At 35.6% G+C, this 26,266-nt stretch overlaps 2 protein-coding genes across 3 annotated transcripts; both read left to right on the top strand.

The window, feature by feature from the left end:
• Window positions 1-7,069: 7,069 nt before the first annotated feature.
• Window positions 7,070-9,360, top strand: LOC148570997 (tetraspanin-3-like). The gene is made up of 2 exons (XM_088506555.1): window positions 7,070-7,642; window positions 8,792-9,360. Exons 1-2 carry the CDS (start codon window positions 7,142-7,144, stop codon window positions 9,134-9,136), a joined length of 846 nt encoding a protein of 281 aa, XP_088362681.1. The 5' UTR covers window positions 7,070-7,141; the 3' UTR covers window positions 9,137-9,360.
• Window positions 9,361-15,010: 5,650 nt separating this feature from the next.
• LOC148570996 (carbamoyl phosphate synthase arginine-specific large chain, chloroplastic-like) lies at window positions 15,011-25,382 on the top strand. Of its 2 annotated transcripts, none has more exons than XM_088510189.1 (7): window positions 15,011-15,494; window positions 18,051-18,158; window positions 18,241-18,396; window positions 19,709-21,271; window positions 21,690-22,382; window positions 23,042-24,599; window positions 24,948-25,382. In XM_088510189.1, exons 4-6 carry the CDS (start codon window positions 19,934-19,936, stop codon window positions 24,545-24,547), a joined length of 3,537 nt encoding a protein of 1,178 aa, XP_088366315.1. In that variant the 5' UTR covers window positions 15,011-15,494; window positions 18,051-18,158; window positions 18,241-18,396; window positions 19,709-19,933; the 3' UTR covers window positions 24,548-24,599; window positions 24,948-25,382. The 2 variants fall into 2 exon arrangements, with proteins under 2 accessions (XP_088366315.1, XP_088366316.1); XM_088510190.1 differs by having other exon boundaries at window positions 15,045-15,494; window positions 17,933-18,158.
• The last annotated feature ends 884 nt before the right edge of the window (window positions 25,383-26,266 follow it).

Here is a 26,266-nt window from a genome sequence, read left to right as displayed (position 1 = left end):
ATTTAATAATATTTATATTAATAATTATGAATAATAAAAAATATAATTAATTTAAACGACTAAATAAATATAAAATTAAAATAATATCTAAGAAAATTATTGTGCGATTTTACTATATAATTATCAATAATTAGTATATAAAATAACAAAAAATAATATATTTTAGTGGCAAAAAATATGTTATATAAAAAAGATTTAAATTCAAATTGCATTTTCATCAATTTTAGAATTTTTTCTTGAACAATTTGGTTGGACCAAATTTTCACTAATTTTTACTAATTTATTCGGTTATTATTGATTCTTAATATTAAATAATCTTTAAACTGGACCAAACTAATTAAAAATTCAATTTACTAATTTTCTGATCGAACTGCTCGCTCGTATCTGAGTTTTACAATTATGCAGGAAAGATGGTTATGAGTTATGACTTATGAGTGTTAGGATTGTTGTGATAAAGATGGATGACCATGTATAGCTTAAGTGGATATCATTCTCAAGACGGAATGAATCTCTTTACAAGACAAAAAGTAATAAATGAAGGTTAAAAGTGGAATCACTTTACATGTATAAATAGCAAGTGTCGTCAGATGCATTTTGCACACAACAATTAATACAATATTTTCTCTCTTTCTTTATACTCTTTCTTTACATTGGATACTACTTATATTAAGTAATATATATATAAATTACTTCTATTATATCAAAATAATTATATTGGTGAACATTAATACTAGAGTTTTATATTTATATTTTCCTATCTTATATTTACATCTTCCTTATTTATTTAGTTGTTTTACAGGAGATCTCGATAAATTATGTCTTTACAGGAGAGAAATGGGACCGAAATAAGACAATTGTCATAAAATATTTGCATATAATGTGGCATTAAATATCATGCATGAAAGTAAGGATCTTGAGCCAAAATTAGTCGAAGAATGTCGACAAAGAAATGATTGGCCAAAATGGGAAGAAGCCATGAAAGCTGAATTAGACTCACTTGCAAAACGTGAAGTCTTTGGACCTGTAGTCCGTACACCAAAAGATGTAAAACCTGTTGGATACCGAAGGGTATTTGTGAGAAAATGAAATGAGAAAAATGAAGTTATGCGCTATAAAGCCCGACTTGTGGCACAAGGTTTTTTACAAAGGCCCGGTATAGATTATGAAGAAACGTATTCCCCTGTAGTGGATGCGATAACATTGCATTATTTGGTCAGTTTATCTGCATATCATAAACTGCATATGCATTTAATGGATGTGGTAACAGCCTATTTATACGGCTCATTAGATCGGGATATCTATATGAAAGTCCCTGAAGGACTAAAGATATCTAAACCATCCAATGAATATTCGCAAGGGTTATACTCAATTAAATTGCAAAGATCTTTATACGGTCTAAAGCAATCTGGACGAATGTGGTATAATCGTCTTACTGAGTATCTGGCCAAAAACGGATTCAAGAATGATGATATCTGTCCATGTGTCTTCATAAAGAAATCTGCATCTGGGTTCATTATAATTGCTATGTACGTTGATGATTTAAATATCATTAGGACTCCTGAAAAGATTCCAACAATTATAAAAACTCTAAAAGAAGAGTTTGAGATGAAAGATCTTGGAAGGACTAAATTTTGTCTCGGCCTGCAGATCGAGCATATAAAAAATGGGATCTTTATTCATCAAATAACATACACAGAAAAGATCTTGAAAAGATTTTATATGGATAAGTCACATCCCTTGAGTACCCCAATGATCGTAAGATCTTTGGATGTGGAGAAAGATCAATTCTGTCTTAAAGAAGAAAATGAAGATATCCTTGGTCCAGAAGTACCATATCTTAGTGCCATTAGAGCGCTAATGTATCTTGCTAATAATACACGACCCGATATATCATTTGCTGTAAACTTACTAGCAAGGTATAGTTCCTCTCCAACCAGAAGACATTGGAGTGGAATCAAGCAAATCTTTCGATATCTTCATGGAACGGTTGATATTGGATTGTTTTATCCCTATGGATCCAAGTCACAACTAGTTGGTTATGCAGATGCTGGCTACTTGTCTGATCCACATAAAGGGAGATCTCAAACAGGATACTTGTTCATATATGGTAGTACAGCTATATCATGAAGGTCCACGAAACAGACGATAGCAGCAACCTCCTTTAATCATGTTGAAATACTGGCGATTCATGAAGCTAGTCACAAGTGTTTTTGACTCAGGAGTTTGATCCAATATATTCTGTCATCATGTGGACTGATTGATGACCATAAGATAGCTCCAACTGTCTTATTTGAAGATAATACAGCATGCATTGCTCAACTTAAAGGCGGATACATCAAAGGTGATAGAACAAAGCATATTTCTCCCAAAATTTTCTTCACTCATGATCTTTAAAATCAAGGGACAATTGATATCCAATAGATCCGCTCAAGTGATAATCTGACAGATTTATTTACAAAGTCACTTCCAAAATCCTCCTTTGAAAGATTGGTACATGAGATTGGGATACGCCGATTTCGAGACATTAAATGATGTTGGCAAGAGGGGGAGGCTGTACTCTTTTTTCCTTGGTCAGATTTTTTTTCTCAATGGGTTTTTCTTGACAAGATTTTTAATGAGTCAGTCCCCATCACTAAAGGATATTGTACTCTTTTTCCTTCACTAAGGTTTTTTCCTATTGGGTTTTTTTTTAGTAAAGTTTTAACGAGGCAATAATCTTAAATGGTCATCCAAGGGGGAGTGTTGTGATAAAGATGGATGACCACGCATAGCTTAGGTGGATATCATTCTCAAGACTGAATGAATCTATTTAAAAGACAAAAAGTAATAAATGAAAGTTGAAAGTGGAATCACTTTACATGTATAAATAGCAAGCATCGTCAAATGCATTTTACACACAACAATTAATACAATATTTTCTCTCTTTTTTTATACTCTTTCTTTACATTGGATACTACTTATATTAAGTAATATATATATATATATATATATAAAAGTTAGGGTAAAAAACCGTAATAAGCCAAGGGTAGTTTCGCGTTACGTAAATAAGCCAAAATCAAAATCGTTTCAGCAATGAACCAAGGACTATTTTTATGTAATTCGAACCAGCCTGGTTCAAACTACATTCCTAAGTAAATCGAACCAACATTGTTCGAATTAAGAGAAGAAAAAGTTGAAGGTAAATCGAACCAAGGTGGTTCGAACTCAAGCTCCACATAATTCAAACCAGGCTAGTTCGAATTATGCCTATTGTAACAAACCATGTAATTCGAACCAAGCTGGTTCGAATTACACTTCTCGTGGCTCCTTCATAATTCGAACCGAGCTGGTTCGAATTACAAGTGATTCGGCTATATAAGGAGTTCGAATCAGCCTCATTCGAACTATTCTTCTCTTCCCCTACCCCACCAAATCCCAGAGAAAACGACCCAGATTCTGTACGAAGAAGACCTGAACGGAATACTCTGCTGATGGGGGACGATCTGGCACGGTTATATCGCTTGGACGGAGTTGCTCATATAGCCGGGGTCATCAACGAGGAGGTTAGTACAGAAAAATCTTCGTGGTAGCGGTATATGTGACTTAGTGGTTTTGCATGCGGGTTAGATGGTGGTTTAGTTGGTGGTTTATGTAGGTGGTTTATGTTAGTGATTTATGTTAGTGGTTTATGTTAGTGGTTTATGTTGGTGGTTTATGTTAGTGGTTTATGTTAGTGGTTTATGTTGGTGGTTTATTTTGGTGGTTTATGTTAGTGGTTTGTTTTAGTTGTTTTATGTTAGCTCTTTTAAGTTAGTGGTTTATGTTGGTTTCTTATGTTGGTGGTTTATGTTAGTTGTTTTATGTAAGTGGTTTCTGTTAGTTGTTTTATGTTAGTGGTTTGTGTTAGTTGTTTTATGCTAGCTGTTTTATGTTAACGGTTTTAGTTAAGCTGTTTTATGTTAGTGGTTCTACTTAAGTTGTTTTATGTTACCGGTTTAGTTGTGCGGTCTATGAGTTTGTTTTGCATGTGGTTCTTGTTCATGTATTTTTATGCGGTTTTATTTAGTATAATGTTTTGTTCATGATTTATCGTGTTGGTTATGCGGTTTCATGTGCAGCCTCAGCGATGCATCAGGAGCATGCGGCGGCAGCAAGGTATGCGACTGGATGACAGATACATTCCGTACTTGCAGATGGCCGGTCTATACCATCTTGCAAGGCTGAACGATAGATGGTTCCAGTTAGACGAGGCCCTTGTCAGTGCATTCATCGAGCGATGGCATCCAGAAACGCACACGTTTCATATGCCGTTCGGAGAGTGCACGATCACACTCCAGAACGTGGCATACCAGTTGGGTTTGCCAGTGGATGGGCGTTACGTGAGCGACTGCCTATCAGAGTTCCATATATACATCCAGGGTGGGCGTCCAGCATGGGAGTGGTTCCAGGAGATGCTTGGAGTGATACCTCCTCCTAGCCAGGTTCAGAAGTACGCAGTGAACTGCAGCTAGTTTCAGGAGACTTTTGGTGAGTGCCCTGAGGGAGCCGATGACGAGACTGTGCGCCGATATGCACGTGCGTACATCATGATGTTGTTGGGCACGCAGCTGTTTGCGGACAAGTCCGGCAACCGCATTCACATCAGATGGCTTCCGTACGTAGCTAGGCTGGAGGAGATGGGTACCTACAGCTGGGGTTCTGCAGCACTGGCATGGTTGTACCGGTGCATGTGCCGAGTGGCGAACAGACATGTCGTCAAACTAGCAGGCCCACTTCAGCTACTTCAGTCATGGATCTTCTGGCGATTTCCTCGGTTTAGGCCTGCACGGTGTCACGTGCTGTCGAAGGTGGGAGAGAAAGAATGACCAAGACTCTGCATTCTCACCCTCTACTAGTGCGAATGCAACAGGTAGAATGTTGGAGTTCCCGTCCTGTGCAATCGCGATGAGCAAAGTACCCCCATACTTCCCATACAGATGGGTGCCGTCAATACTAACTAGGGACTTGCAATGGTGAAATGCCTCGATGAGCGGTGGAAACGTCCAGAAAAGTCTGTGGAAAAAAGCTTGAGACTCGTCTACTTGTCCACTAACTCGAACGGGGCTCGTCCGTAGTATTGCAACAGTACCGGGCATCGTCAACTGGACTCCCAACACCCACCTGGGGAGCTCGTTGTATGACTCATCCCAGTCACCGTATATGAGGGCAATAGCCTTCTGCTTCGCCATCCAGACCCTCCTATAAGTCGGCCTAAACCCGAAGTGTGCTGCCGTGGCATTTAGGAGCACCTTGATGCTGACTGATGCATCAGCCCTAACCATTGGCATAATGAACAACGAAATCACATGATAATCCAAGCTCCTGTGGTCACTTGAGATGGAGGTCGCAAGACAAGTGTGAGGTCCATTGTACCGTTTGACCTCCCAAATGCCCTTGCACTGCCGCAGACTCAGTCGAATCAACCATGTGCACCCATTCCCAAACTCAGAACACTTGCCCACATAACGGCGATGATCAGACTCCACTACCTTGTACTGTACCCCTCGCCGGATGCTGTAAGTCTTCACACTTAACAGGGCCTCATCTTTATCCTGAAATTGCTGACCAACCTGGAACTCTGTCAGACCAGCAGTCCCTTCCGCATCTCTAGCTCCGAATCCAACAGAGTGTCCTGAAACACCCTCCTGCCTCATGGCATCCAGGTCCAAAGAGGAAAAATGTGGTGGATACTCCTGTGTGCCAGAACTAGAACCACTGAACGCCAATGCAGGCTCAGTCGCTCCAACCTCGTCGCCGCTGTCATCCTCAATCATATCCGGCTCGACGTCGTCCTCCTCTACATCACCCAACAATCCGTCTCCGACGCCAACCGGTGGAACGCCCTGTAAAGCGTTCGGCAGAATATCAACTGATCCTACCACGTCGCCTACTCCGTCATTGAGATCAACAGCAAAAGACGGGGAGGCGACAGGTTGGACCGCTGGCTCGTACACAGGGACGGACGAAGAAGCAACGGCAAGCCTGGAACTGGAACCGGCTGCCGCGGTTACAGTGGTGGTATTCCGGTTCGAACCCCCTGAGCTGGATACCACATCAACCAGCTTTGCCAACAACTCTGGTGTCCTCACCTCGGGAAACTGCCTCCGATATAGAAACATGACTTGCAGGTCCTCATCACTACCAATCGTGAAACAATCATACTTCACGGTATCCTGCAAGACCGTGATTGGAATGCGATAGAAAAACTTCTTAACCCGCTTCGCACCTTCCAGACCAAGTTTCATCAGCACAGATCTAACAAGGTCATCATAGCTCGTCGTTGGGTTCACGACAATACAGAGAGGATCCTTATCTGTGAACTTCACACCGGAGCGAGTTTTCTTCTTAATGGATCCTCTGTGGTGAACCAAAACCACAAAACTCTCCTCACTAGCCATCTTACACCCTCTAATGAGAGCAACTCACGTTTACAACCATATATATACTGCTCTGTCTACCACTAAATCGAACCAGCCTGGTTCGAATTTGGGTTTGTGTAATTCGAACCAACTTGGTTCGAATTACTTGATTCAGCCTCTCTCTCTCTATAATTCGAACCAGCTAGGTTCGAATTACTAGCATTACTAAATTGAACCAACCTTGTTCGATTTATTTGAACCAGCTCCCCTTTGTAATTCGAACTGCATTGGTTCGAATTATTCATGAATAGAGTTTGAACCACTCTGGTTCGAATTATATAAATATGTGGTTTGGCTCATTACTGAAACGATTTTAGTTTTGGCTTATTTACGTAATTTTAGCCTGGCATTGGCTTATTATAGTTTTTTACCCTAAAAGTTACTTCTATTATATCAAAATAATTATATTAGTAAACATTATTCCTAGAGTTCTATATTTATATTTTTCTATCTTATATTTACATCTTCCTTATTTATTTAATTATTTTATAACAAGGATGATGAGGTTATTGGAGTAATTTTGTTGGATTAATGAATATGAACAGAATCTAGTGCACACCTGTCCTTAATAAATAATAATGCAGCGGGACTTGTCGTTTTATATTAATATAATCTAATATATTAGTCACACCATAGACCATAGTGTTGCAATAAATACGACACAGTACACCACTCTTTCTCCACAATTCTTGATCACCCGAAACATGAGGACCAGCAACCACTTGATTGGAGTACTGAACTTCTTAACGTTCCTGGTCTCAGTTCCGATCCTAGGCGGCGGAATATGGCTGAGCAGCAGGGCCAACAACACCGACTGCATGAGGTTCCTGCAGTGGCCATTGATCATCATCGGGATCACCATCATGGTGGTGTCCTTGGCGGGTTTCGCCGGCGCGTGTTACCGCAACACCTTCCTAATGAGACTCTACCTGGTGGTCATGTTCATCGTCATCGCGGTCCTCATAGGCTTCATAGTGTTTGCCTACGTAGTCACCGAAAAAGGGTCGGGCCAGGTGGTGCCGAACCGGGCCTACTTGGATTACTACCTGTCGGACTACTCGGGCTGGTTGGAGGAGCGGGTCGCCAGTGACTCATATTGGCCCAAGATAAGTTCTTGTATTAGGGATTCTAAGGTCTGTGCTAAGCTTTCTGCCGTTCCTGAAACTGCTGATATGTTCTACCAAAGAAAACTTTCTCCCATTCAGGTGCACTTTTTTATTTATTTTATATTTAACTCTTATATTCTTTTTCTTAAGTTAGTGTGTTGTATGAGTGTTTTTCAAAATAATTTGTTAATAAAAAAAGTCTAGGGTCATTAATTTTTTCAAATTCTGGCCAGCATGTAACTAACAAAGAAAAGTGAGCTATTGAATAAAATTTTACACCAATTTCATACCATTAAAATTATTATTGATAGCTATTTAATGGCTGCAAATTACAAAAGTTGCTGTCCCTAACACTCCTCTTAATATTTTATGTAACAAATAGCCTTATCTAATTTCTTATTGATTTATGGTTCCCATAAAGTTTAGGGTTGGTGATTATAAATGAAGCATGGGTGTAGGGTAGAGAAATAGAAAGAGTTACTTGTGCATGCACTTCATTGGATGGGTAGATCTGGACGGTGCTAGTGTAATAACTAATAAGATAACCCTCTGGCACGTGGGCCATGCTGGGGGCTTTGACTATTCATAAACCACCGAAAATTGTGTCACTCCACCAATCACGTGCATGCTACCCATGTTCGAATAGCAAGTACACTTTTTCCTTAAAATAATAATAATAATAATAATAATAATGAAATAAAACATTAATAAGCTCACGCATATATAGGATATTAGGATGTAGCAACATATATACAGTAAACATTATTTAATTTATAGAGATTAAAAAGCTTAAGTAAGCAGCTAAGGTTGTACCATAGATCAGTATAAAAGCAGTAGGATATCATTCATCCATGTCGTTGGTGAAGTCACGATCACATATGTTGAAATATCACCTAACAAGAATGATATCGTGACAGACAATCAGACACATAGGGTATGATAGAAAGATATTTAATTTCTTAAAGACCATGATTAATATTGCATAATGCGGGTTTATTTGGTATGAGTGTGACATGATTATTGGGGGCCTCCTAGCATGACTCACTGGCCACGTTGCTGATAACAAATGATAATACCTATTTACGTGATTGAACAAAATTTGTGGAATATCGCACTGTATTGCTTGAAAAGTAGCTATTCTATGTAGCAATATTTGAATAATTTTTTAGCTTATTGATAAAGTCATATGTAACATTACAGTTGAATTTAGCCTTTTTCTTGATACTCAATTTGTTGATGTGGTTGTAGTCTGGTTGTTGCAAGCCGCCAACAGAGTGTGGGTATGTGTACCAGAACGAGACAGTGTGGAACCAAGGCGGAGGCCTGGTTGGAACTGACCCTGATTGCAGCCGGTGGAGCAATGACCAGCAGATGCTCTGCTACTCGTGCGACTCTTGCAAGGCCGGCGTCCTCGCCAGCCTCAAGAAGAGCTGGAGGAAGGTCTCTGTCATCAACATTGTTGTCATGATCATCCTTGTCATCCTCTATGTCGTCGCTTACGCCGCCTACCGCAACAACCGCCGGATGGACAATGATGAGCCCTACGGTCAAGCAAGGATGACAAAGACACAACCTAGCGCCTTTCATCTCTAGCTCTCATAATCAATATCGTTTCTTAGTTAAACTACAAAGCATAAAGATTGTAACTTTTATCTGGTTTCATTGTGTAATTGGGTTTATTATGGATGATGTGTTAGATTTCTGCTTTGAGGGGAGTAATCATTTCATCATTTTGTAAATTACTGAGAATGAGATTATGAATTGACAGCCTTGTTTGTAGATTGAATTAGTAGAAGTACTTTAATTATTCATATAAATCCATAAAAGAGTGATATGTTTCACAGACTCCCCTCTGTACGATTGTTTTGAAAATTGAGCAAAATAACTTAAATATGAATTCTGTTTGGGTATGTTGTAATTTTTTGTGTGTACTTATGGTTGTTTTTGAGATGGGTGTCGCTTGATAGACAAAGAAAAATTTGAACAACGAACATGAGCTGATTTTTTAGCCCACTTAGGATTAAAAAATAAAAGCTATCCTAAATCTAAGTTTAAAAAATTCTTTTTAACTCTACTATTAAAAATTTTAATTATTCTATTCTTGTTTACTCTAATTACACTTTTTTCTAATCCAAATCCCGGGTACTGAATTAAAAATAAACATTCCGTTTGCATATGAAGAACAAACATCCCATTTACATTAAAAAGAAACATCTCATTTATATAAAGAACAAACACTCCATTTACATTAAGAATAAACATCTCATTTGCATGAAAAAATAACATCCACGTACATATATAAAATTTTTGCTGCATATCTTCTCACTGCACGTCCAGCATGTTGCTGTAGACGTAGCCCTTTAGATCCATACTGTGCGGTGTTGTAAGATTCATGGCGAAGATGGTGGAGGAAGAAGGGAAGAAAAAAACGAGAACCGTCATAAAATCTTGCGGTCAAAGCTGTGGGAGACGAGAACGGAATGAAAATTCTGCATTGCTTTGAACAATGCGTTAACGTCGAAGTGGTTGTCGTTGTTATCAACGGTAGTGGTGAGCAGCGAGCTGCAACAGTAAAGACGGGACTGCGGGAGTGCACGGTTGGCATGCGGATAGACAGCGCGAAAGATGACTCATGGAGCGATCGGACGTTCACAAAGATGTTTGGGGGAAGGGGTTAGCTGGAGGCTGGGTGGCGTCAGATCGGAGAAAGAGAAGTAAAGTGGCGTTTGGAGTGTCTATGCAGACCGAAAATGACAAATAAAGAAAGGAGGTTAAATTTAAATTGGGTGTGACTGTTAATTCTTATTTATTAAATTTTAAAATTTAAAATTTAAAATAGCTAATTAATGATTTAATTTATAATTTTAATTTTTTTTATTCTATTGTTCACATTATTTATTCGTTTTATTATCTATTTATACTTTTTTTTTTGGAATTATTGGATTGCTGTGATATTATTTTTGTTGTTGTTTTTTTTTTTTTAGCTATTTTAATTGTTGTCATGGTATTGATATGAGTTTATATTATTAAAATTGTTAATTTGGTAATTTGATAAATTATTGTTGAGATACCGCTCTTTGATTCTGTGATTATTATGTTATTGTATTTTTATCTAATTATTAATTTGAATAATTTTGATCTAATTTTATATTTTTAATCTTGTTAATTTAGTAGTTTGATAAATTGTTGTTGAGATATTCTGGAATTGTTAGGTTATTGTTATATTTTTGTTTAATTATTAATTTAAATAATTATTTTAAAATAAGTTCATGTTTTTGAATTTGTTAATTTGATAAATTACTGTTGTTGTAGTATTATTTTTTTATTTTGTGATTGTTAATTTGTATAATTGTAATTTTAATTATTGTAAATTTGTATGTAGATGAAATTATAATATTATAATTAATATAATATTTTTAATTTATATCATATTTTAAAATTTATATTAGATTATAATTATATTTTAATGTATTTATTATATTTTATTTATTATTTTATTATAAAATAATTATTTCAACTGAACCACAGTTAAATCAATTAAACCAATAAATTTATAAACTAATAACTAAAAGTGATTCAATGATGGATTTAATTTTTAAAATCTTGGTTCCAACTTCCAACTCTCTCTCCCTTCTCTTTTTATTTTCATCAAAGTCTAAGGTAATTTCTTTTCTCCCTCTTCTGTTACTGTTACAATTTTTGTTTTATTTTTAATCTATATTTGCTCTTTCTTATGGTGATTTATATTTTTTTTATTAACTTGTTTTGATTATTAACTTAATAAATTCGTATTGTGGTGTTGTTCTTGACTTTATGATTGTTAAATTGTGTTGTTTTTTATATTTTAATAATTTGTTAATTTGATAAAATTATTCTTGTGTAGATTTGTTATTCTTGATTTTAATTTAATTATTATTTTTATTTTAGTTCATGTGTCTTAATTAATTATTTTTTTGTTATTTGATTTTTGAATTTGTATTTAGATAAAATTATAATATTATAATTAATGTAATATTATTAATTTAGATGATATTTTAAAATTTATATAAAATTATAATTATATTTTATTATTTTAGTATGTATTTATATTTTATATATATTTTATTTCAGTGGCTTAACTCTCTATATCTCTATAGTAAAAATAACCATCCACTTAAAAATAAAAATAATATTTTAATTATATATTACTAAATCCAATCCAATCAAAATAATCATCTGCATAAAAATTAAAATAACCATCCGCATACCTACTAAAATGATCACCCTAAATTGACCATTAAAATAGAAGAAGAAGGAGATAAATAAATAGAAAAAGCAACTATGATCATCTAATAATTTAACACATGAGTCTTATGATTTGATCTAATCATAAAACTAGAGAAACAAAAAATGAAAAAATGTAACGCGTGCGTTACATATACCATACTCACACGATTAATTTAAAAAGCGGCATCGTTGAGCTTTTGGCAGCATATGCGGAACCCATGGCAGTGTGGGAGTCTGTGGCGATGTCGGCGGCACGGTCGGCTAGGGACTGCAACGGCACAAGTGAGAGAGACGAGCAACAGACACGCGACGGGGAGGTAGGACTTGCCGTCCGCGATGATGGCTGTTGGGAGAGGGCACGAAAACAGCGGCAGAGGACGAGGCGCGTCGGCTTGACTGGCGGATGTGAAGGCGGTGTCGATGGGAGGCTGCGGTGGCGTCGGTATGACCGGTGGAGAGTGCAGCAGCGTGATGTGAGGACCAGAGAAGATGACGGCAAATTTTAGACGTGTATTGGAAGTTATGGTGAAATTAAGAATAACTGTTCATACTGTAAGTGAGTTTAAATGTTAATCTTAATTTTTGAAATTTAAAATTTAAAATTAAATAATTAATGATCTAATTTTTAATTTTAATTTTAATTTTTTTAATTCTATTATACATATTGTATACTAAAATTGTCTCCTCCTACTTTTTCATATATAATAAGATTACATTGACAAGTGCGAAGTTTAATTATTTAACTATACGATAAGTGGCATCCAAAAAAGTAAAGATAAAATAGAAACTTCAAAGCATATATATGACAAGAAGAAGAACTTGACTTTGGGCGGGTTCTCTCTGTTGGGATATGAATTCAAACATGAAAAAGGATTTTATAATTCAAACATTCCAAATCAGAGCTTACTAAAAAAAGGTTTTATAATTCAATTCTATTCTGGACTTTCTCTATCTCTCTCTTCTCTTCTTTTTGTTCTTTATCAATATGATTGATTCAAAATACAGAGATATTACCGGCAAGGAAAAAGAGGGAGCTCGTCGGTGATGAAAGCAATAACTGACAGAAAAGATAGAGAATGGCGGTAATCAATGCTGTGGTTAGGAGAGTGTCTGGCGAAAAACAAAGAAGACACGGCAGAGGTTTTGAATCTGTTTTCGACGAGTAGCAGAGATGGATAACAATAAGTTAGAGGTGACGGTGGCTGTTGATGCCGCTTTAAAGAGAAAGAACAATGGCAGGGGTTAGGGTGTTGCTGCCGTCAATCAAGAAAGAGCAGTTGACAACAAGTTCACGACACCGGTCAAGAGGATGGAGAACTCTGAGATTCATATACCATCCATATTTTTTGCAGAAGTAATTTTTCTATTTTTAAAAGTAAAATTTTATTATTTTTTTAAATAAAATTATAGAAAATGCCGTTAGGGTTCGCGCCGGAGAAAGGTGCGATGGTTTCACCAGGCGTTCCGGCATGCCAGTGGAAGATATAAATTTTGAGCTTGAAAACAATTCTAAATTTCTTTCAAATGCTACAACTGAAGTTTGTACCAATTGGCTATAGCATATGCTTAATTAATTTTATCTAGTATATACAAATTTCAACATTTAAATAACTTAGGTTGCAGGTTTAATACAGAAGAAGGCATGGTGTGTTACTATATTTATGCTCATGTTCGTTAGAAATCATTTAAACTAGTGGTTGAATAGACATTTTCCTGATCTGCATTTAAAAGTGCATCTATAAACATGTGCCCATTGAATTATTAGATTGCATAAATAATAGAGAACTTATCTAATATATTGTTTTCTTTCATTACTTAATGTCGAGTTTTAGTTTCTTATGAGTGCAGTATTAATAAATCTTTTGATTGCTGATCAGGTGGTTTGTATCTTTTTGAAACTATTACTAAATTATCCTTTATTTTGTAAATTTTTTGTCTTTTATACTCATATGTGAGGACTCAATTATATGAAAAACTAAGAAGAATAAAAAAAATTGAGATATCTACAGTACCCTATCATCTATGTAGACAATTTTTGCTTTCCAAATTCCAAGGATATCCCTCATTAGATTATTTATATTGTTTTTGTGCTTTTCAAATTCTAAGCATATCCGGTATCCCTCATTATTTACATTGTTATTGATTCACAGAACAATATTGTGCATTGGATTAGACTCACAATAGCTCAGTGGTTAGTAGAATTACTATTTTTATTGGCAAATGATATTTAAGAAAAAAAAAATCCAATTGATTTAGTGTACTCTTAATAATAAATAATTACTTAAGGTGCTAAGAAAATAGGTTCTTTCATATGTACTTATGCAGTATGCTTTTGTTTGTGTGAAGAAGAATCATTATATGAGTTCATAATGACCGTATTACTTCAAAAGAAAGTTATCCCTTTTAAATTAAAGATTTTCATTTGACTTTTTTATTACAAACAGAGGAGAAACAAATTTTGAGAACTGCAGCTTTTAGGAATCTAATTGCTTTTGCTTGACCTAGTAAACTTGAAAATAAAACATGGTGTTTTAACTATACCATATATCCTTTCTTTCTATCTTTGTTTTATAAGTTAAAAATTTTTCATTTCAAATTTTACTGCTCTTTCGTGGGATTAAGTTTTTGTTGCAAACTGCTCCATTTTGATGTAAATATGTTTTTGTGAATTTTGGATTGAGGTCATGTGTGAGTATGATATTGTTATCTTTCACTATTGTTAACCTTTGCCCAATGCTTGATTTGGCTTTTTTTTAGATTGTGCTCTCTTTTTATTACTTATTTATTTATTTGTTTTCTTTTCACTCTCAAAATCTATGTAAGATAAGAAGGCAAACTAGGATACAAAGAAAATATACATGATTTCTTACAAAAATATACCTGATTTCTTTTTACTCTAATTTAATATTTTTGCTCTAGAATATATTTGCTACTAAAATCATAATTTCTTATATGATTGTCGGCATAATTTTTTTTACATAATTTCTTACCATCAAAGAAAATATGCAGAGATAGTGATCAATAACAATGTTCTGAAAAGACTGGTCAGTTCGACCGGTGTAACCGTGAATCAGCAACAGTTACGGTCCGTTTGCCTCCTAAAACCATTTCTCTAAAAGTCAGAGGAGAACCGTCGAACCGGCCGGTTGAACCGGACAGGGAATCGACCGGTTTAAAAGAAACGGCGTCGTTGCCAAATTTGCTTACTCTTGGTTGTTGGTTCTGAAGCTCCTTCGTTTCTTTGTCCCTTTCTCCCTCCCTTTCTTTCATTCACAGAAACTCAGCCAAAAAACCCGCACTGTAAGCCTACACCACCGCCGCCATAAGGAGTGGCATACTGCCGCCGTCCGTCCGTCTATCTAGCTTCCCTCGTGCTCCAAGTCTTCAACCCCCGTTCGCTGTCACCGATCGCAGCTGCTTCCTCGAGCTCGGCGTCCGTCGTCTTTGTCTGCTCAGCCTCGCTTCCGCCGCCGTTGGTTGCCGTTAACGTTCGCGTCTTCGTTCAGCCGTCGTCTTCGTTCGCGTTCTTCGCCGTTCAAGTTTGCTCGGGGTTCACCGTTCGCGTTCACTCGCCGTTCACCGTTCGGGTTCGCGTTCGTCTGGAAGCCACGTTGCCCTGCTTCAAACTCTGCGACCAACCCGCGCGCTCCACCTAGCCGTCGAACTGCTCTCTTTTGTCGCCGCCGTGAGTTTCCTAAACCCACCACCAGACAATACACTCACACAACACCAATACTCTGCTTCAAACTCTGCAACTTCTTATTTCTATTACAATAAGTAACTATTTGATTTAGCAGTGGTTTGGATTTTTTTATAGACTGAATTAAAGTATACAATAGTTATGTTCTCTTCTCTATCACATTGATACTAAGCTTTGAATTCTCTTATTTAGTTTCAAGTTTACCGCACTCAACATGTTTGATGAAATGCTTTAACCATATTTCGTGTTGGTTTATATCATTTCTAGCTTTTAGAAACTTAGTAAGTTGATTGCATGTGAAATTAGAATAATTGGATCTTAGTAATTAGGAAATTTTAGCTGCACAAATAGCATCTTTGTAGAAAACATATTAGCATGATGATTCCACTTGCATTAGTGTTCTTCTGGTAAATTTTAACTGGTAGTGTGAACTTGTTAATTTGCTAATTGTTCTTGTGTTGTTGTTCTGTTGTTCTTCTGTTATTTTTATTTTATTTTTTTGTTGTTGTGATTTTCTGTTCTTGAACTTGTTAAGTTGATAATTTGCTAAATTGTTGGGCTGCTGTTGTTTTAATTTGCTAAATTGTTAGGTTTCTGTGATTTAATTTGTTGGATTTTCTATTTAGGTCTTGTTCTTGTTTATTTGCTAAATTGTTGTTGTGTATTTATTGTTGTCTTTGAGATTCTTGCTGGATATTGGTGATCATTGATTTATTATATGCTTCATGTTTTCATTGTTTTCTTCTTCTGAAGGAAAAAAAATTCTGTTTTCATTGTTTTGTTGATTGTTTGTTTTGTTTCAGAAATTAATTTTTTGTGATCAATGCTCAAACTCTAAATGCTGTTCTGTTGGTTTTGCAGTGTTTGTTTTGTTTCAGAAATCAATTTTTTGTTATCAATGCTCAAACTCTGAATGTTGTTCTTCTGTTTTTGTTTTGTTTCATAAATCAATATTTTGTGATCAATGCTCAAACTCTGAATGTTGTTCTGCTGTTCTTGTTGTTTCAGAAATCAATTTTTTGTGATTAATGCTCATACTCTGAATGTTGTTCTGTTTTGTTTTAAGGCTGTGTTTAGAAGAGGTGATTAATTTCTGAGTGTTGTTTTGTTTTTGTTTTAAAGCTGTGTGTTGTGTTCAATTTTCATTTTGTAGGAAATTCTTTGAGGTATATAAGAATTAAGAAGGAAGACTATTTTAATGGTATTATTCTGTTGATTCTGGTATGCTACAAGCTTGAACATAGAATTGAAGAGAAAAACCCTTTATTATTTTATCATTGGCCTATTTTTGGCATTGCATATCATTGTAGTTTGTTTATTCATTGAACTAGTTGTTTATGATCTCCTTTTGAAGTAAAAAAATGCAGTAGAAGAGTGTTTAGAACTAGTTGCTTTATTCATTGAATTTTTATAGAATCAGGTGTTTATTATAAAACGGTTTTTCCGGTTGAACCGGTTGAACCAATAAACTAATAAACCAATAACTAGAACGGTTTGATGATCGGTCCGGTTTTCTAAACCTTGGTCAATAATGAATTGCTTTATATTATGGCAGTTTCAAAGACATCATAGCCAGGCACAATTTGCGGAAGCATTGTATGGTGATCTGGCATAGTATAAGATTTTAATCATTAAATGGATTAATGCTGATAGATTTTAATCATTAAATGGATTAATGCTGATAGATTTTAATCATTAAATGGATTAATGCTGATTTTAGAGGGTTATTTGATACAGTACATACAAAATTCTCTTTGTTGATTTTCAATTCTTTTGCATTTCATTTTTCTAAGTTGTCCATCATTTTAAATTACAATGACGGTGGTGATAGAAAAGTTGGTTTAATTTGTCTCAAGATATATGCATAGATGATGTCAAAATGTGATCATAATTGTCCATTTTATTGTGTTCAAGTTAGTACTTTGTTGTGGTTATATATGAAAATGGCAACTGCAAATAAAATAGAAGCTTTGTAACTAACAAGTAATGGCTAGATGCATGTTTGAGGTTAAATAGAAGCAGCTTGATTTATTCCATTTTTGCATAATTATCATTGTAAGTAGAGCATTTTAATAGGCAACAATATTGGTATTCTTAAGGTCCTTTATTGAATTTAATTTAATAAGCATTTTTAAATGAGTATATTGTAAGTAAAGCGTTCTATGCTGTTCTGATAAATGATATTGCTGCAATGTAGTTTAATTAAGTTCTATGCTTAGTTCTATCTTTGCATGTGTGTAATTCTAAAATTAAAATTGATAAAGTTTGACGAAAGAAAACACATTGTTGTTGCTCAATCTGAAACGTGATCTAATGGCTTTCTTTTTCATATTTATAAATGCATCAGTTTTCTTTTGTGAAGCTACCTTTGTCACTATGATGCAAAATTTTTAAGTGAACATAATACTTTTTCTTTTGGACAGTAATCTGTTCACAAACTCCAGTTGGTTTGCATTCCAAGAAGATAGAATTGACCAGATTGGAACAAACAATATAGTTAGCATGAACAGATTTTTGTCTAAATCCTAAATTGAATTTCAGCCAGGGAGAGAAAAACTATCTGCCTGTAAGGATCTTGGAGCTGATGTTGTCATCAATTATACGATAGAGACTCCATTGCATGAGTGAAGGAAGAAACAGGAGAGAAAGGTATATCATTCTCTACTTTTGTAATTGATTTGTGCAATAGCTGAAGCTTCTATATCAGTTGCTACTGCTTGTATTGCTGTAGGTTTTGATGTCATATAGATCAAATTGTGGGATTATACCTTCAGCAAAACCTGGACAGTTTAAACTTTGATGGAAGGCTTTTGCTCATTAGCATAATGGGTGGAGGCTATAGAAGTAAATATTAACAGTATGCTCAATAGACACCTCACAACTCAGGGTATGGCAAATATTTTCATTGATTTATTGACATTATATTAGGGAAGAGAATTTTTTAGTGTTCTCTTTTAAATGTTTGATTAGTTTAAAATCAGTTTCATTTTTATAAACTTCAATGAATCTTATAATGTATTTCATCTGTGTTGCCTATGCATAGATTTTGAATTTCTACTGTACTTGGTAGTTGTTTTGTTTCAATTAAGAAAATAGTTGCATTTATTTTATTTTTTCAATTTATTTTGATATTGTATCTTGAAAGTTGAAACTAGGAAAGTTCAGGTGCCTGTGAATATGATTTGATGATTTTCTGTATAATAGTTGTAAAAATTTAATGATTAGAGTAAAATGATACATAAAATGGCTAATATGATATTTTTTTTTGTTATAAAAGCTTTAAATTTAAGTATATCATTAGTCTCTTATGTAATTTTGAGTATATGGTTTTTTTTTTTTTTTGTGAATTCTATCAAATAGCCAGAGAGATCCGAGAAAGTAGGAACATGTGAAGATTGGATCATATCAAAATTCTTTGCTTTTCACTAATTCACTATTTTTCTTATAATTATTATTTGTTGTTATTAATAATGATCTTTTTTATAGAATGAAAAAATATATTTGATCTCACATATAATTAATTTTTTTTTTTTTTTAATTTTAAGATTTGTGTACTTGATGATGGTGGTGTATTATTATGACTAATTTTGTAGGGAGTACTTTTGTCTTTTTATTTTTAGATAAATAAATAAAACACAGTCTTAACTGTTATCATGGTAGATAATAATTCAAACATTTTTTTATTTTATTTAAAATTTCGGTGGAAGAGAACATACTACAATGAAAGATAAAATATATTTACGAATTTATTAATAATAAATATCTAAAAGAAATGTATTAACTATTAAGTGATTAATTTTTTTTATTCTAACTGTGTACATCTTTTTTTAATAAATACTGTTTTGACATTGGTATTTTCTTAACAATTATATACGGATTTATTATTTTTGTTAATTAAAAAATTTAAATATATAATTAATTAATAACAATTGTATTTTTATATAGATGTCAAAAATGTTTGGTATACGAATCATATTTGTTTTTGTGTTGTAATTTAATTAATATAATTATTTTTCTATTTTTCTACTAAAAATATTAACTTTTTTTAAAATGACACACAATATATTAAAATACATAATACTATAATAGTCTATATTTTATAAATATGCTTAATAATATATGTTTAGGAGTTTAAAAGCTATCCTCAATTATTCAAGTTATACTTATAATTATAATATAATTTTTATATTAATGGACAGGTACCAAGTACCCACAAATTTGTAGCTAGCTGTTCCAGAATCAATTCTTGACGGCGACGGAGCACCATCAAAGAGACAAAGACAGAACCCACTAAAAAGAAGAAAGAAAGAAAAAAAAAAGTTGGCATCATCATTTCAATTTGAGCACTCCACACACTTCAGTTCACTCTCTCCAAAACCCTAAACCCTCTTTCTCTCTCCGCTCCTTCCTCCGTCGGAACCGTAATGGGAATGGGACACTGTATTACCCACCTCGACAAACTCCCTCTCACCTGCCTCTCCCATTCCCCTTCCTTCTCCTCCTCCACTTCTTCTCACTTTAAACTTTTTGCACCGAAAACAACCTTCCGAACCCGCTTCTCCCCCCTTCCTACAACCTATGGTAAAAGGAACTCCATTTTCTGTTCTAACGAACACCGCCATGTGTCCTCTACTGCCGCCGCAGCAGCTGTTGCTGCTCCCGTTCCCGCTGCTGACACCGCGACAAAGGTTGGAAAACGGACAGACATAAAGAAGATCCTGATCCTTGGAGCTGGACCAATCGTGATTGGTCAAGCGTGTGAGTTCGATTACAGTGGAACGCAAGCATGCAAGGCTCTCAAAGAAGAAGGGTATGAAGTTATTCTAATAAACTCGAACCCTGCTACTATAATGACTGATCCTGATATGGCTGATAGGACCTATGTTACCCCTATGACCCCTGAATTGGTTGAGCAGGTTCTCGAAGCTGAGCGCCCCGACGCTCTGCTTCCCACCATGGGTGGCCAAACCGCCCTCAACCTCGCTGTGGCGCTCTCTGAGAGCGGCGCCTTGGAGAAATACGGTGTGGAATTGATTGGGGCAAAGCTGGAGGCTATTAAGAAGGCTGAGGATAGGGATTTGTTTAAGCAGGCTATGAAGAACATAGGGATTAAGACCCCGCCTTCCGGGATAGGAACCACAATTAGGGAGTGTATGGAAATTGCCAATGAGATTGGCGAGTTTCCGTTGATCATTAGGCCTGCTTTTACGTTAGGTGGAACGGGTGGTGGGATTGCATACAATAGGGAAGAGTTTGAGGAGATTTGCAAGGCTGGGATTGCTGCTAGTTTGACTAGTCAGGTTTTGATTGAGAAGTCCTTGTTGGGGTGGAAGGAGTATGAGCTTGAGGTTATGAGGGACTTGGCTGACAATGTGGTTATTATATGTTCCATTGAGAATATTGATCCCATGGGAGTTCATACCGGTGACTCAATCACTGTTGCACCTGCACAGACCCTTACTGATAAGGAGTATCAGCGCCTTCGAGATTACTCCATTGCTATAATTAGAGAGATTGGGGTGGAATGTGGGGGATCCAATGTGCAGTTTGCTGTCAACCCTGTGAATGGTGAGGTGATGGTGATCGAGATGAATCCGAGAGTCTCAAGGTCCTCGGCCTTGGCGTCAAAGGCTACCGGATTTCCGATAGCAAAAATGGCAGCAAAGTTGTCTGTAGGCTATTCACTGGATCAAATCCCAAATGATATAACAAAAAAGACACCGGCTAGTTTTGAGCCCTCCATAGATTATGTGGTTACAAAGGTTAGTGACTTGTTGATAATTTCATCATGCATTTTCACTTTTGAATGTAGTTTGGTTGTTGAACATTTACAGCAGAACTAATGTAAATTCTATTTATGTCGAGGGCTTCTATTTTATTAGTTTCTTCGGCAGCATTATTGCATCCTTTATATGCTTGTAGAAAAAGTCTCGGTTGTTGATATAGTGTATTTTAAGTTCTGAATCTTCCTGCCTTGTAGTTTATCTTGAAGTTTTGTTTGCATCAGCCAGTCACAGAGCTGTAATCTGATAAACCAACATTTATGCTAGGGTATCAAATTTCAGTATTATCTTGATGAATCATTGATAATATCTGTTTTGTTGTATGTTCGATAATTTTTATTCAAACTTGTTTCTTAATCTCATATGTACTTTTCTGCCACGGTTATTTATATTTCAGATTCCTCGGTTTGCTTTCGAAAAGTTCCCTGGTTCAAAGCCAATATTGACAACGCAGATGAAGTCTGTTGGTGAGGCAATGGCTGTAGGTAGAACCTTCCAAGAGTCCTTTCAAAAAGCTGTCCGCTCACTGGAACACGGATACCCTGGATGGGGTTGTTCAAAAGTGAAAGAGTTGGACTATGACTGGGAACGATTGAAGTATAGTCTTCGAGTTCCTAACCCTGAACGCATCCATGCCATATATGCTGCAATGAAAAAAGGCATGAGCATTGATGAAATTTTCGAGCTGAGTTATATTGACAAATGGTTTCTCGCTCAGCTCAAGGAGCTAGTTGATGTGGAAAGTTTCTTGATGTCCCACAATTTGTCTGATTTGACAAATGTTGATTTCTACGAGGTTAAGAAAAGAGGGTTTAGTGATAAACAGATAGCATTTGCAACTAAATCTGCTGAGAAGGAAGTTCGGTTCAGGCGACTGTCTCTGGGTGTTACTCCAGCATATAAGCGAGTTGATACTTGTGCTGCAGAATTTGAAGCTAATACTCCTTATATGTATTCCTCTTATGATTTTGAGTGTGAATCAGCTCCCACTAAAAGAAAGAAGGTTTTAATTTTGGGTGGTGGACCAAATAGAATTGGCCAAGGGATTGAGTTCGACTATTGCTGTTGTCATGCATCCTTTTCTCTTCAGGTGTGTTTTCTTCTATTTTATGTTGATTAAATTCCACAGATCTGAATATTCCTGCTTTATTGGTTGCAAATTTGCGTCTCTGAAACCAATTAAAAAGAGAATACATAACTCTTCTTTATGTCTTTGCTTGCTTCATTTTTTTCTCTCTGAAAGTGAAACTGTTAACTTGAAAGTTTTTATTAAGGGACGAAATTCGTCAATATTCTGAAATCTGTTGGTAAAAATAAAAATTCCTTCAATCAATCTTTTTGTAGTGAACTGTCTTTTTTTTTTTTTTTGCAGTGACTTATTTTTATTTCCCAAGTATATTTTTGTTAGATAGCAAAAGGCTTAAAACCTAGATTATAAACTCTACACATTGAGCACGTACTACATTTTTTATTTTTTAAAAATATTTCATTAATAAAAAATAATTTATGTATAAAAAATTACATAAAAGATATTAAATAAATACCCTAAATGTAAATAAAAAAGAAGAAAAAAAGAAAAATTGTATGACCTAATTAGTAACGATATGAAAACATTAATTATTTATGAAAACACTTTCAATATCATGATGACAACTGTCTATTGGCTTGGTATGTGTCCTGGCTTTCGGTTTGGCATATGCTTTTAAAAGGATTAATCTTCCTGTTCTCTGTCTCTCTCTATATTTGCAGGATGCAGGATATGAGACAATCATGGTGAATTCAAATCCTGAGACAGTCTCTACAGATTATGACACCAGTGATCGTCTATACTTTGAACCCTTAACTGTTGAAGATGTTTTGAACATTATTGACTTGGAAAGGCCTGATGGTATTATTGTGCAATTTGGAGGTCAAACACCATTGAAATTGTCTCTCCCCATACAACAATACCTGGATGAACACAAGCCAGCATGTGCCAGTGGGCTTGGTCATGTTCGCATTTGGGGAACATCCCCTGATTCCATAGATGCTGCTGAGGACAGAGAAAGGTTCAATGTGATGCTCAATGAATTAAAGATTGAACAGCCAAAAGGAGGAATTGCCAGGAGTGAAAAAGATGCACTCGCCATTGCGGAAGAGATTGGATACCCAGTTGTTGTTCGCCCTTCCTATGTTCTGGGAGGTCGAGCAATGGAGATTGTTTATAGTGATGATAAACTTGTGACTTATCTTGAAACTGCTGTTGAGGTGGATCCAGAACGCCCTGTATTAGTTGACAAGTATTTATCTGATGCCATTGAGATTGATGTTGATGCACTGGCTGACTCACATGGCAATGTGGTCATTGGTGGGATAATGGAGCACATTGAACAGGCTGGGGTACATTCCGGTGACTCTGCCTGCTCTATTCCCACAAGAACTGTTCCATCTTCTTGCTTGGAGACAATCAGGTCATGGACTGAAAAATTGGCGAAACGACTGAATGTCTGTGGGCTCATGAACTGTCAGTATGCAATTAATAATTCAGAGGAGGTATTTTTGCTTGAGGCCAACCCTCGTGCTTCTCGCACTGTCCCATTTGTATCAAAAGCAATAGGCCACCCATTGGCTAAATATGCTTCCCTTGTCATGTCTGGAAAGTCTCTCTATGATATACAGTTCACAAAAGAGGTCATTCCTAAATATGTGTCCGTCAAGGAAGCTGTTCTTCCCTTTTCAAAATTTGCAGGCTGTGATGTGCTTCTAAGTCCTGAGATGCGAAGTACTGGTGAGGTCATGGGTATTGACTCTCTGTATAATACTGCATTTGCTAAGGCTCAAATTGCTGCCGGCCAGAAGTTACCAACTTCTGGTATTGTGTTCATTAGCTTAAATGATTTAACGAAACCTCACCTTGAGAAGATTGCAAAGACCTTCGTCGAGGCAGGTTTTAAGATTGTTGCTACTTCTGGAACGGCTCATGCTCTTGAATCAGCTAATATCCCAGCTGAGAGAGTGCTGAAGATGCATGAAGGTAGGCCTCATGCTGGTGACATGATTGCCAATGGAGACATTCAGCTGATGGTGATAACGAGTTCTGGTGATGCACTTGATCGGATAGATGGTTTAGCTCTTAGAAGGATGGCTTTGGATTACAAGGTTCCTATTGTCACAACGGTTAACGGAGCTATAGCAACTGCTGAAGCAATAAAGAGTTTGAAGTCCAATTCTATCAAAATGATTGCTCTTCAGGACTTCATTGAGCATAAAGAGTGAGAATAGTTTTGCAGGCAGCCTCTTTCTCTCAGCGGCTATGTGATAGATACCAGTAAGCTTTGTTTTTCCTCTTAGTATTTGATATAATTCGGAATGTGTGGCATATCCTGAGCTTGAAATGAATATATGGATACTTTTTGTTTTATTTAGTTTCATATGTAATTAAGGTTGCTAAAATGTACTTCCAACACATCATATCTCCATTTATAAAGAGAAATAAGAATTTCATGTTTTTTAAGGATTATAACTTTTGAGTTAAAAACTCTCTCCATAGTTCGTATCCGTACTTTCTTTCTCTCTTGAATTAAAATGAACTTGAAGAATCTTCTATTGTGTTTGGTAATTTTGGACGGATCTACTTCATTATACATTGACTGTGGTTAAAATTCACCTGTTGCAGATTATTGAGAGATTGTACATCACATCTTGCTTAATTTGGGAGAGTGGCAATTGTATCTGGATTGAGATGCTTTCATTTGTAGAATCAAAACAGACCAAAACAAATATGAAAGGACATGTAGTATGTTGACCTGTTCCCAACTCCTCCGCATAGAGCAGTTCTTTACTCCATTTTTGATGGTAAAGTTTTCGATTTGTAGTATCTTGACCTGACTCCTCATAAAAGCAGTTGTCATGTTTTGCAAAAGCTTTTGTAACATGCTGGATTCAACTTCTTTGTAATTAATCATTTTAATATAATATGCCGCACCTAGTGTGATGTTGCTTACCCTTATCAAGCGACACACTAAAGTCTCGAACTATAGACTCTTGAAGAGTGTGGACATGCCTAAAGCTAATAAATGTGAATGTATGGAATTAATTGTATGGTTTTTAATCTCCTTTTGTATTCTTCTCTTCTCTTGTATTAGTTAATGCAGTTGTTGAGGATGCATCCATGAAGACCTTGACCTTAAGTTTATGGTTTTAGATTTTGAAGCTATGCCTTTGATTGATGCAATAGAGATTGCAAGAAAAAATGTTTCAACTTCCAGTCGTATCATGTACATTAATCCGATTGAATCCGATTGCGGCAAATTACTGGATCCTGCAATAGCTTTTGACTTTTTCTTGTCAGATTTTGTAGGCGAATGTTGATGGCATTGGACTTGCAAGTAATTCAATAATCCTTTAAACACTCGTTGAGCTTTCGCTATTTAATATCAACTGGGATTATCTCATGTAACTCTAATGACTAAAAGGACATCTAAGAACAATAAATAAATTTCATTTTCAAAAGAAAAGTGAGAAATAAAGAACTTGGAATTGAGTAAACTAATAGAACTCCTCGCCAGGGAGAGTTATTACAAAAAATAAATAGCAAACTATTTTCGGCTTACTCTTCTCCCTGTTTTCTTTTTTAATCAGCAGTCTAAGTGGGTAACTGCTAGCAATTTAGAGGAACTTGTAACCGCGTGGGCCTAATGCTACCGTTTCTAGAGCACTGACATAGAACTTTGCATAAGCTTAAGTCTTTCTAATTTTGACAACTTTCACCCACTACAAATTTAGCATATTAAATTGACTTTAAGTTCTTACTAGAAATATTATGTTAAAAAAAAAAAAAAAAGCTTTGGAATAATATTATGTTCATCATACATCATATATTTGTATCCGTAATTAAGGAGTCAAATAATATTTCCCTTGACCAATATGGTTTTGGAATTTTTAGGTCAAGTCTTGAGAATGTTTCTGATCACGGTCTTGATCGCACAACTCTCT

The sequence above is a fragment of the Arachis ipaensis genome, chromosome B3, assembly GCF_059453495.1.
Source record: "Arachis ipaensis isolate K30076 ecotype BB chromosome B3, ASM5945349v1, whole genome shotgun sequence".
In the NCBI taxonomy this organism is placed as follows: Eukaryota; Viridiplantae; Streptophyta; class Magnoliopsida; order Fabales; family Fabaceae; genus Arachis; species Arachis ipaensis.
This window is presented reverse-complemented; position numbering and strand designations above follow the sequence as displayed.